General features: G+C 43.0%; 1 protein-coding gene across 3 annotated transcripts in view; it reads left to right on the top strand.

Moving 5' to 3' along the window:
• The window catches only part of RGS18 (regulator of G protein signaling 18), a 726,926-nt gene extending 721,445 nt beyond the window's left edge, over positions 1-5,481 (top strand). For 2 of the 3 annotated variants that reach the window (XM_069641341.1, XM_069641343.1), the window contains one exon: positions 3,725-5,481. In XM_069641341.1, coding sequence (XP_069497442.1) covers positions 3,725-3,982 — 258 coding nt within the window. In that variant the 3' untranslated portion in view covers positions 3,983-5,481. The remainder of the gene's footprint in view (positions 1-3,724) is intronic. The other variant, XM_069641342.1, reaches the window with a different exon arrangement.
• Positions 5,482-13,531: the final 8,050 nt, after the last annotated feature.

Genomic DNA, 13,531 nt, shown 5'->3' on the forward strand with positions numbered 1-13,531 from the left:
AAAGACGTAGTCTTTGTCTCAGTCACTTGAACTTATCTCTCTTAGATCGTAACCTCTCTCTCTCCACTTGATTCTTCTCTGCCGCCTTCAAATCTGCAAGCAACTATCTAGTGATCCAAATGTCCCAGGCAAACTATTACCTAGTTTCGTTCATTCCCCATTACTCAAAAAGTCCCTTAGAGAGTGTTCTTTGACCGGATTACTACATATCTTGAGGATAATGAGATCCACTTCAATCTGGCTTCCCTAGTAAACACTACACCGAGACTGCACTCTTCATTTCTCTAACTTTCCCTCTAATGCTCACCACTCCAAACTGGTATACATGGGATGAACAAATGGGAATGGATTGGGTCCTTCCTACTGAACAAAAGCTGCAAACATGAATTGACTATTTGTGTGTTCTCCCTGTTAGACCATTGCTGCACAAATAATAATGTTTTTAGGGTCTCTTCACTACATAAGAGATTCAGACATGAATGTGTGACTTGATCCCCGTTCTATGCAACAGCTGAACTCACAAATATTTCTCAGTTTATCCCTTCTACTGCTTTTAAAACTCTCCCTGATTTGCAATAGCTGAAACCACACATAGTTCTCAGAGTCTCCATAATATTTATTCTCACATGTTTACTTCAATGCAATAGATGCAAATGCAAATATATATCAGCATCTCTCCACTGCTACTAAAAGCTCCTCCTGCTCTCCTTCTATTGGTTACCTTACTCTGCAATAGCTGCAACCAAACATATTTTCAGGGTCTCCCTAATATGAACACTCAAAGTCTGCCAACTATGTGCAATCTGCAACTGAAAATATGTCTTAGCGCCCACTGGCTACTTTCCTCTCCCTACTAATATTTTTCAGGGTATCCGAGCTACACAACAGGTGCAGCAGCAAATATGTCTTGTGGTCTTCCTAATACATGACAACATTTGCAGTAGAACCACTATTCATCATCCCCATTGTCTATTTAATGCAGGACATTGGGTGATAGGCATGCGTATCGCACTCCTAAGTCCAATGAAGAGTACAATAATGTGTCCCTTTGTTTGGTCCACATTGGCCATCCACATCATCTGCTCAATCTTCTGCTACTTCCCTCCTTTTGCAGACAGTCCTACTACTTCTCTTGTTGCTCCTACTCTTCAACCTTCATTACTTCTTTATTTTTGCACCTGCCTTAAGCTCAAAATCTTGTTGGCCCTTCACTTCTTGCCACTTATCTGTCTCTTCAAATTTAATCTGCTTGTATTCTATCTGTTTCGTATCAACCTCCTCATTGTAATCTACCTCTTGCATCAAATCTGCCTGCTTATTTTCTTTCTACTGCTGACACCCCATCTGTGATATCTCATGTTCCCTTTCCTGCTTCTGCTCCATCTCAGTCTCCTCATCTTCAACTGGCAGCTGCTCTATCTCTTCCTTTTCTAATTCTGCATCTGCTGCATGGTCTTATTTCTCCCACTGCCCTTCCCCTCTGTCTCCCACTACAACAGCGTTACCATGACATAGCCATTCCTCCCAGACCCCATATACTCCAGAAGACACCATGCCACAATCACCTAACATATCATGCAAGGGTGCTCCAGCAATGGCTTCATGCTCATGTTTTGTGCCTGTGTCTTTTCAACCGCCTCATTTTGTTCCTGTCCATCACTTACAAGTTCTCTCTGCCTACATCACTCTAGAAGGACATCTGCAAACACAATTGAACTGTCAGCCTCATTACTAGGTGGCTGTGCATATTGTATACCCATACCTACCCTAACATCCACTACCTCTTCCTCATTCAAAGACGGACGGTCCTAAAGAGGGACTGTTGTTCCTTTGTTATCGTCAATAGCAATTTGCAGAAAGCCGAAGGGAAAGGGAATCACAAAGGAGATGTGGATGGAAGATGACTAAGAGAATCTCTTTCAACACAATTAACAAGGGTGCTTTGAGGTGTTCACAGGTGTATCTGTAATAAATGGTTTCACAAGGATTTTCTATTTTTTTTTTGTTCAGTGGAAGAAGGATTGTCAAAGCAAAGGATTTAAAATCCCAATGGGTGATAAAAGGTTTTCACAAAGGGTTCACAAATATGTTCACGTGGTTTCCTACAAAAGTTTGACAAAGGGTTTCCTTCTGTCATTCATTTGTCAGTAGCAGGAACACAGTTAAGAGAAATCGATTGAAAGGAAAAAAAAAACACACAGGAAGCATCACAAAGGCTTTCACAAAGGTTTCTAACAAAGATGATTTCTTTGTTTCTTTTTGAAATTTATTTTTGGGGGGAAGGCAGAAATTTGAAGTAACGGCTTTAAAAAAAAATGACAAAGGTTTACAATTGGTTTGTAAAATTGGTTTCACGGAGGTGTCCCTGTTTTCTTGGCAGAAGGAAGAAGGTTGCTGGAAATTGCTCAAATGGTATTACATAGGCTATCATGAAGGATGTATTACTTATTTCGTGTGCTGCAGGAGGAACGATAACGGTCTTCAAACACACAATCACAAATGAACTCACTCGAGTTTGGTGGAGCAGTAAAAAAGAAAGTAGCTGCAATTCTGTTACAGCCACAGATTTTGGCAGAAACTGAATTATGTTCATTCAACACCAGAAATTGGCGAAATTATCATGGTCGGAATTAGCACTCGCAGTTATTCCGCCAAAATCCCCACAGAGTGTTGTGCACTCCACAAATGGGTATTAACATCTCTAAAACAACACCTGTACTCCCGTGGTAAACCCACGTGACCAAGTGGCTGTAATGGTAACCAAATGTGGTGGTAATTCTGGTAATTCGACAGATTTACTGCTGAATTACCACTATACTCAGAATGAGGCCCAATGTTTTTTCACAATGGTTTAAAAAAGGGTAGTAAATCCTTAATAAAATCCCCAAAACAAGCAAAACTAAAACAAAAGAAAACATATTTTGACAACATGCTATCAAAAGGGGAAAAAGAAACTAAAAATACTATCGATATTTACAGTACAATCTCTCCTGCTCTCTCCTCATGTAAATTATTCATATTCCTCCCTGAGAACAAGAAAGAGTCCTGAGTTGGTCCATTTACATGGCCACTGAAATTCCCTAGAGATTCTGGGGTTCTGATTTGCTCACTGAATCCCTCACACATGTTGAGTGTATCTGGCTGACCTGTCATACTCAAGGCTAGCCATCAAACATGAGTCCCAGCCGAAGCAAGACTTTAGTCTAACATTAAATGCCATGAAAACTCATGAGTCTCTCATATCTCAAAAACAACTTGACTGCAACTTCAATGGCCAGACATTTCAATCAGAATTGCTAACAGCACACAGTGGTTGATATTGTGTGCAGATGTTTTCAACTTAAGTTTGGGTAGTTTTTATCCAAAAGGTTCCTTGCCAAATGAAAGATTAATGACCAGAAATATTGGAAGATAAATTCATGCAACACACTGTAATGTCATTTTCTTGAATATTAAAAGGACAGTGATGGTTTATTGATCCCTCTCTGGTGCCACAAATGCTCAAAGTCTTCATTTGATGTTTGTTTCCTAGTACTACCATGATACATTATACACCACAGGAGAGAACACATAATTCTGAAGTGGTATTTTCTCCTCTGAGATAATCAGTAATAAAGCATGATGTTTGATGTTACTTTTTCCACTGCTATTTTTCTTCTCCTGCTCGTCTTTGACCATCATAAGTTGCAGGGTGTTCTAAAACACCAGTTTTTTCTCTCCACAGGTCAATCTAGACTTCAACACCAAGCAACTCACCAGTAAGAATATTCTTCAACCCACTCTTTTTAGTTTCGATTCAGCACAAGCAACAATTTACAGACTCATGGAGAAGGACAGCTATCCACGCTTCCTGAAATCGGACATTTACTTACATCTGATGAGGGGCTCTCCTGCCGGCTGGTCAACCCCAAGGCGGCGATCCCGCTCTTTTACTTACAATGACTTTCAAGATGTCAAATCTGAGTTTGCAATTTGGTTATAAAGAGAATAGTATATAGAGAACATTGAAACGTTAAGCGATATCTAAACTAACCTATTTTTATATAAAAATCTGTCTAATGAAGCAATGGTCTTGGAAAAAAAAATGTTGCCTGTGCTTTAACGTTATCCATTTGAAATTATAGATGCTGCTGTGTCTGAGCTCATCAGAATGTGCATGTGGATTGCTATGGGATAAGTTAAAGGGTGATCATAGCGTGCTTGCTTTGAGCTTAGGTTTATAATTAACCACAGCAAACTGGTGCCTAGGCTGTCGATTCAGCTTGCCTGAAACTGTACAGGATAATCTTCGGTTTTCACCACAGAAAACATTCATTATTTTATCTGGAAAAGGTGGAATTCCTTCGTAGTCAAGTTAATATATATGAGGACAAATGGTTTGGTACCCAATGTGGTGTCTGCTTTACCAAGTTCTAAACCAGCTTTACCTGATGGCCAAGTTATCTGTTACTTAGGAATGACTTCCTTGACTGTTGCAGAGCGTTATCTGCAAATATTGAGAGCTAGTAGCAAGAGAATATGAGAGCATTATGAACAACCTGTAACGAACTGCACATATGCTCAAATCAAAGACTTCATATCTCCCATACCACCTCAGCACATTAAGCATTTGTCACATAGGCACGTACTGTAGTACTGAAACAACCATGCATGAAGCATGTTCATAGAGGAAAACAGAAGTGAGGACATTGATAAATTGACTGCCACCACAAATTCCATGCCCATGTAGCAGTGCCAAGAGCTTTTCTTTTACTAATCCTTTAGACAGTAAGGTATTTTCAGTACACAGAGGTTTGGGGCAACTAACAGGTACTTCATTGGATTGATTCCAAAGATAAAAACCGATAATTGTTCCTATGTTCTTTGTTATACCTATATTGATTGATGCTGCCAAGCTTATTTACTTCTGGAGACATGCCTGGGGATGTGCACATTCTCCTTTGTTTGGCTTCAATGAACACATTGACTTTCAGGTTAGCATGTCACAAAATGGACCATCCATTTCCTGACTGTGTATTTTTCATGCCTTTCAATATCTCCTATGCACCCCCACCCCCATGTCCCTACTTCCCCAAATAAAAGCAATAAAGAGAATGCTTGGAACATTAGTCGACCAAGGAAATATTGCAACTGGACCATTCCTAATCCTTTGTCCATTTAGAATCTTCAGGTCTGGAAATTGCAAATGTGCCTCGTGAAACACTGGAAAGGGTAATGGGAATACTAAGTTCTAAGGAAATGATGATGAAGTATGAATGGTTCTTTTTGTGGAAGCTACAGTAAAAAGCTATACTAGCATGCTTTGATTTGGAAAGGATATGTCCTGGTGTGTATAGTGCAGTTGCTCGGTAAAAGAATACAAGTTAATTTTGGAGGTGCAGATTAATCGTATTGTTGAATCCTTTACACAAACACCTAAGACCAGCCAGAACCTTGTTATAATATTAAACGTCTGAAATAAAGCTGCCAATGTAAATCCAAGTGCTGAGATCATCAATAATTTTGGAAATTCAGGAGATATTAGTGCAGAAGTATTTCATAAAGTTAAGAGGGTGAACCCCTATTTCGGCTTAATTCATTGTGGAAACTCTAAGTGTAACTGAGTATATAAGGGGTAGCAATACAACCATAAGGCTGTGTAAACATTTTTTTTCTGGTGCAGGACCGTATGAATCAATTGTGGTAAAATGAAATGATGACAGGAACACATGGTAAGAGAGCAGAGGTGAGAAGGGGTAACATTTCATTTCAAGGTAAGGGACTGATGAGTGCAAAAATAATGGGTTGGAAAGGGGGACCTTGTCAAAATGTTGAAGGTTTCAAATTAGCGGTGATGAATGATGCATAGTCACAGAATTTGAGCTGTGTTTTAGCTGTGCAGCGATTCATTTTCAATTGTGTGATGTATCTTTAGCATATCTGTGCAGGGGCTGTGCAGGAGCTGTAGTGAAGCTGTCAAACACGCACACAATCTCAATTTGAAGCCTTAATTACAGCTAAAGGACTACAGTTCACACCCTTTTCACATCATCATATGCAAATATGCCACAGCTTAGTGACAGAATCACACACATCCTTTATAATAGTTACCACTACAGCTGTGGACAGCTTTCCTGTCAGCCTCTACCACACCATATTGAAAGCCTCAGAGACATCCTATTGCGCAGCTACCCATACAACTTTGGGACAGCCTAATCAACAACCCCGGTCATTTACTATGAACTTCTGAGGCTGTTGCTATCCACAACCTTGCAAAGTCCAACCAAATGCTAATGTCATGGACAGCCAGAGCCTTGAGATGTCCACTACAATTAAGGGAATTGCACTGCATCTGTTTGTCTGCCATGGTGAAGTGATTACATGAGACTTAGCAATTTCTCCTAATTGCTGCAGTGTGAACCAGAAACCTACATTGCAGCAATACAATCTGCAGTGTTTATAAGAAAACATTGTACATACCTGTAACCTTCCATAAGTGCAGCATCTTAGCAAAGATGCTGCGGGGTCATGCAATGTTCCAAATGTTGCTCCTTCTTTTGGATCGTATATTGAATCGGGTATAGTAAAGGTTTCTTTTAAAAAAGAGGACCATTTGAAAAGTGTAACTATATTTTAAATGACAGCATTTACATATGTACCGTTGAAAAGTGCCCCTATTCATTTGAAAAGGAATGTAGTTATGCAGAATATCTTTGAGATATTCAATGCAGGGAAATAGGTTTGTGATTCATCACAGCAAAGCTCTCTTTGAAACATGATTTTAAGAGGCCGAGCGCCATTGAAGCACCTGCAACATGTGCGAACAACACATTCTAAAGGGGCCTGATTTGCAGTCTTCTTTTACTGCACTCAGAGTCATTCATTCACAAATCCGCAACAAGGGAATGCCGCCTTAGCTGGAGTTCTCCAGTTATTCTTTTAAAATGATGTGGGAGCACAAATAAACCTGTGAAAAAATATATTGGGGGTCATTATGAGGTAGGGGGTAACCATGCCGCTATAAGTGGCATGGCTACCCCCTAATCGGGTACCGGGTCCGAGTTCCCTGAATGGGGAATTACCAGGCTATTCCGACCTTGGTGGGCCCGGTATTTCCCCATTCAGGGAAGCCGACCCCAGCACATCCCCATTCCCGTTCGAGCCCCCATAGGGTTCATTGGGAATATGGAGGGTGCTAACTAAGGGCCTGTTAATAACGGGCCCGTTGTTAGCACCCTGGTCTGCTCGCGGAACCCGCTAAGGACGTCTAGTCTAACCAGACGTCCTTAGCGGGTTCCCGTGAGCAGGCTCGTAATGAGGCAGTAATGGGGTGATGGCTCCGGCACCTTTACCAGCACCGTTAACCCCTTATCGCCTGGGTCGTAATGACCCCCATTATCTAGAGACATTTGTGATGGGATCTCCACCACAAATAGCCATGCTCAATATGGTAGCACATCGTATGGTGTTAATTGGGTCTTTGCAAATGGTTTGGGACAGGGATTCCCAGGACTAAGCAGGTTCTTGGGGAATTGGTTCTAGGGCCATCCACATCTATCTTGACTTCCATGGCCTTCCCTTCCCCCCTGGTCCAGGCATTTGTAACAGTATGTTAGTACTGGCCACAGTTAACATAGGTGTGTTGTCCTACTTATTTTGTTTGTGGTTTCTCTAAGATGATGGATGACTAAATCCGGGGGAATTTCTTTTAACTTTCTCTAACCTATCTCACTTAGTGCTATAGAGAGGTTTGGATGGTGCCTTCCTTCACCCGGTGTCACTCTCACTTCTCTCACCCAACTAACACGCACTGCATACCTCGCATACACTTCCTTAAATACCCCAACTCATCCCATGATTGGATACTTACCCTATCCAATAGGCTTGCTTGACTCCAGGGATGTGACAGGGGAAGGGTTTAGGACGTTTCACAAGAGCTTAAAAGGGCTTATAAGCAACGCCCCCTCTTCATGCAGTTCTGTCATAGAATCTGCCAAAGTTTGCAGGGCTCTTCCTTTAGACCTCCCCTTAGTCCTTTTATTGTAAAAGGCAATCCCTGGTGGTTTAGTCGATGTTTGAAATATACTTAAGTAGCCTTGCTGGAGTGCTTTAACAATATTTCCTGGTGGTTTAGTGTGGATCGTTTTCCCTGCGCAGGTTCCGCTTCTCTATTATGCTGCATCAGCCCTGGGAGCCCCTACAGTGTCCCGTCATCTCACAGACGGTGTTGTGCTGCCTTTGGCATCCCTTGATGCCTTACAGCTTGTTGCAGTGCAGTCGCATCCTCCAGCGTTGGCTCCACCAGTGGTATTACGTTGGCCACAACCCACAGCATTCTTCTGGTAACCCACTGTAGCTTTGGTTGCAATGTTGCTGCTGTCCCAGCGGGGGTCTCCTTTGGCAGTGCTGTGGCTACATTTCCAAGTAAGGAGGGGCTTAGAGGGGGTCCAGCTCTCAGGCACTGTAACGGGGCATGTGTCTGGCTCTCCCTCCCTCCACTGATAGGGCTGTGGCCATGGCCCTGTCACAAAGTGGTGCCCAATCCCAGCAAGTGAAAACTTCTCACCAATATAGAGACCTTGAATAACCCTGAAAGTCCATGCCATGCTTTGTGCAGCTATCTTCCCTCAGTGAACTAAAAATAAAACTGCTCTTTCAGTGGGGTTGAGCTGCCGTTTCTTTTGCAAGTGCAAAAATGGGAAGCAAGGACTGCTACTTCCTGGATCCAAGTCACAAACAACATGGATGAAACGTGTATTTGAAAGCAATAAGCAGTTAAAACACAAAGCACATTTACATCCATATTTCAAACAAAAAACAAAACTCCAACATCAGAATACGATATTGAAATGCATTCCCTACAGCACAAATACATTCCTACCCAAACGTTGCACATTAAACAAGTGGTCATTGCTGAAATATATGAAACAATTGAATGAATATCCTTCCACTAGAGACCAGACACATTAATCTCTTTTAGATGTGCTGTTAGGTCAATGAAACTCGCTTCCCTCTAGTATTCCTAGATCCTCAGTGGCACTCAGCATGAACTTTGACAAGGGAACCTGCTACAGCTAAAACCCTACCTTCTCCAGTTGAGCCATCCCTGCCCAAGGCCCGACTTTCCTGCCAGAGCATCCAAAAGTTGCCTTCCCTTTCCAGTCCATCCTTTCAGCTCCAAGACTTATCTGACTTCTATGCAGACAGAGTAGGTGATACACTGTGCAAAAACTCCACAGTTAAGGTGTAGGCGGTGCTCCAGAACAGCTCAGCGGCTAGAAGGCTGAATCTGTAAAGTAAAAATAGAAAAGAAAGCATATACAGAAACCAAATGTACTGCTTGTAGAGGTCCCTTCTGCCCACACTGAGTCCTCTCCTATATAATTCAAATACCGACTCCCACAAGACTGTGCTTTCTCATAGATCACCCACTTATAAAAACAAAACACAGTTTAGATATTGCATTTATGGATAAAAGGTGGGAGAGTTACTTACTGGATGATACTTGCGTACAGGCACGTTATAAATATCAAATCATGACATATCATATCATAGCATGATAAAAGCAAAACTGCAAGTAGCACCAGAAAACAACATCTTAACTCTCAGATCTTCGCTTTATTGTCTTTAGCGAGGCAGTGTGCATCGTCATTTGGGCAACTGTGAAAAATGACATTTCACAAGTAAACCGATTTCATTAATAAAAGGGAGCAGGTTATTGACCCGCGACTGCAAAGCCTGCTTCCACACTGTCACACCAAGGCCCTACTTCCACCAAGCTTAACTCCCATACTGGAGCCGTACCTGTTGGGTTCTGAGGCTCATATTTGTGAATGTCAAACAGCAGCTGTGACGATAACTAATCCACCATCGCTACCTGTTTCAGTGGTGTAAAGGTACACCAGCTGCAGGAGGTACTAAGGGAATGGTGATGGAGAAGAGTGGAGAGATGAGAACGGAGCGTTGACCCACAAGAGACCTGTAAATGAACACACTTACAATTACTCTATGGTTCCCCAGCACAACCGAGAGAAATACAGCACATGAAACACATACTGTGTGCTAGGCTAACCTGCATCAAAGTCAAGATCAGCTTGGGAAAAAGAAGAGGAATAAGCAGGAGAGATTAAACCACCAGCCAGTTGAGGTAGTGGTCACCTGGGTCCATGTTATTATATGATTTGTATCATGTTTCTACACACGTGTTTCAGAGCGCAGCAAGGCAAGGGCGGGGAACAAGGGAGGACAAAAACAACGATCTTGCTAGGCCCAGTGACATTGAGAACGCGCAAGTGCAGGGGAGAGGAAAGGGGAACGTGCAAGCGATAGGGGAGAGGTGGAAAGTGCTGAGCAGGGGATACAAACAACAACACTGGTAGTGCAGCTAGCATGGTGGCAAGTGCAAGGTTTAAAGCGCAGACAAAGGGTGTCTGATAAGTGCGGGTAAGGGGACTGTAGGGTTACAGATACAGACCCAAGTACAAGGGTGCCAGGAGGCAGTGCGGGTGTGTGGCTGGGTGGGCAGGGACCTGAGCCCGAAATCAGAGGGTAGCCAGGTGCACAGAGCTGAAGCAGGCAGATCAGCAAGGGAGAGGAAGAGCAAAGGCAGAAGCAAAGAGGAAGGTCTTGAGGTGCTTCCGGAGCTGGTTTGCCTCAAGTTTCGGAATGGCAGGGAGGCTGTTTAGTATACAAATATCCGGCCGGATTCATAGAAAGCAGCAGGATTGCTAACCAGCGACACAGATCATCAAGTACAGGTCTGAGAATGGGTGGCAGGTGCAAAGTGAATAGCAGTTTTCTGGGACCCTGTTACTTTGACGTAGTACTCACTGAGGGACCTGATACGCAAATGAAAGCAGCCTGCATCAGATGTTCCGTCTTGGAATATTGTGATATTTCATTTATGTTTCTTCGTTGTGTTAAGCTTCCATGTTTCCAGGTTGAACATTCCTTGACACAGACCCAAGCTCTTTGCTTAAATGATACAATAGTGTCACACACCTGTGCCTTTCCCCACAAGCCTGTGAACGCTTAGCCGCCTCCACCTGCAAAGCAGCATCTTGGCCTCTTAGGCCCTGGTTCTACATATCTTCTCCAGTTCTCTACCAGAAAAAAGGTAACCATGACAGCGGGTGGGGGTCCAGTCAGTACCTGCAAATGCTGATCCCTACATGAGCACATGGATTAATGGTTTATAACTTTAGCCACACCCCTTGGGATCACCATTCCATAAAGACAACAGAACCGTGACAATGCCTCCCTCCTCCAATTGATTTGAGCTTTGCAGGTGGCATGGCTGATGCCTTGGTGCTGCTTTCTCTCAACATGCCAGACATGCCCCATGTCATTTGGGAGAGGCTCATCCATTCTTGTTTTCTTTGATGCATTTTTATTATTGCTGTTAAAAAATGTATCTATTGCTAATGTCCAGGAAGACTCATGGCACACATTGTCAGGGAGGACATTTAGAAATATAAACCAATAATTAATGGCTCAGAGAGAGAAAGTGCGTGAGGATGCACAAACAGGTGTACAAGAGCGCATAGTTGCAAGATAGATTAGAAGTAGTAGGAATTCAGCATGAAGCGCTTGATAATACGATTATCTTACAGTATAAACCTGCAAAATCAGTAGGTTCAACTTTAAAAGCATCCTTACTGGGGTCAACTAGACAATAAGTATAGGTAACATGGAAGCATGTTTCACTGGAAAGAACCACACGGTTGGAACACGTAAAATGAGAGCTTGCTAAAGTACACAGCAGCCAGTATGCACAGCAGTTGGCTCGAGAAAGCGACAGCAGGAGCAGAACCAAGCAGCGCTTCAGGCCTTATGCCATGCAGAGGTGAACTGGCAAACCAAAGGAGAGAGAGGCTGCCTGACCTACCACGCACGGCTTCACAGCACTGAAGCAAGCTGGATCAGGAATGACATAGAAACCCTAGAGTATCAGGGACTATAAATAGGATGCCAAGCACCCACACATACTGTATTTACCTTGGGGAGGTCAGGCTAGCCCCTGAACCCCCATCAACATTAACTTGGACTCTGTACAAAACAGAGAGCCATTGCTGTTCAGCTGCATCTACAGCTGATGTATGTAACACCTCCCAGGTGGGAAAGACAGAGCCAGATTGTTTATAGCCAGACATCCAACCAGAGGATAAGGACATGGTAAGAGACCTCAGGAAGCAGGGCATTGTGGGATACTCGTGAGAGATCAGATGAGATGAAGGTGGCAGACCAAAAGACCAGCAGGAGGAAGGATCATAGACCAAGGCATGGGGGAGTATTGTAGTGTAGGTGAGGTACTGGTTGGTGAGTGCATGGGTACTGCATTATGAATGTGCATTTGAGATTAGCAAGTGAGTTTATTGGAGGGAGTGAATGTGAAGATGTTGTGAGAGTGAAATCAGGAAGAGGGTGGGGGTGAGTGAAAGTAGTGTGGCAGTAGTTGTAGTGGTGTTGGAGGGGGAAGTAGTATTGGTGTGGAGGAAGGAGTTGAAGTGTGGAGGAATAGAGTAAGAGTGTGGTGGTGGAGTGACAGTAATGTTGAGGTGGAGTGGTAGTGAGGAGGCAGTGGTAACATGGGTGGAGGAATGTGGTTAAAGGAGTGCAAGACATCAGCAGCACAGAATAGGAAGATATAGGTAGAGGAGAAGGTTGTAGGAATTGAACAGAGTAGGGTGTGGAGAAAAGCCATCAAAGAACGGGTTAGGAACATTAAGTTATGAGAGGAAGAAGTCAGGGGGGCCAAGTGTCTGAAGGCCTAAACTCCAAACCCTTTGAAGACTAACCAACAGATAGAGCAGGGCCAGTTAGGAAGGAGAAGTCAATGTTGCCTGTAGCCCCTTACTCAAATGAAAACTTAGACAGTGGAGGTTAGGGGTTAACAGTTGGTATATACAAAAGTGGGGTTACAGACTCCTGGGTCAGGGGGGAAACTGAAACATCAAGACGACGGAGAGAGGGATGGCCAAAAGGCCTGCTTTCAATAAAGAGAAAAACACCCTTGAACCATCCTTTGGAGTTGCTGTATGTTTTAACACATCTCTGACCATCCACAAACACCTTATTATCTAAACAACTACTCACTAAAGACAATGTTTAGCCCTACATAGAATCCTCAGCACTTAAACCTCCGTTCTAAAAAAAACACAGTGCTTGTAGAGCTCTACAACGATACAATTGCAGAAGAAAAAAGCTAAGACCATCAAACACGCCAATTCATGGTTTACTCAACAGCTACTTGACACAAGAACCCTTAAAAGTGCAGCGCTCACCAAATGGCAATTCTGCCCTTCGCAAGCCACACAAGATGCTTATAAAACAATTGCCAAACAATACAAAAAGGCCAACTCGGTGGCTAAAGCCTCCTCATACAACTTCAGAATTGACAATGCAAAATCGCAGTCTAAAGAGTTATTTGCCATCTTCAAAGAACTTGTCACAACTCCCACCTCTACACAGAAAACAGTGAAAGATAAGGCGTGGTGTAACAACATTCAACATGCCATGCTAGGCAAAATGAGCACTGTTCAGGAAAATATTA

Source organism: Ambystoma mexicanum, chromosome 1q (assembly GCF_040938575.1).
Source record: "Ambystoma mexicanum isolate Mex_15411 chromosome 1q, UKY_AmexF1_1, whole genome shotgun sequence".
NCBI classification, from domain to species: domain Eukaryota; kingdom Metazoa; phylum Chordata; class Amphibia; order Caudata; family Ambystomatidae; genus Ambystoma; species Ambystoma mexicanum.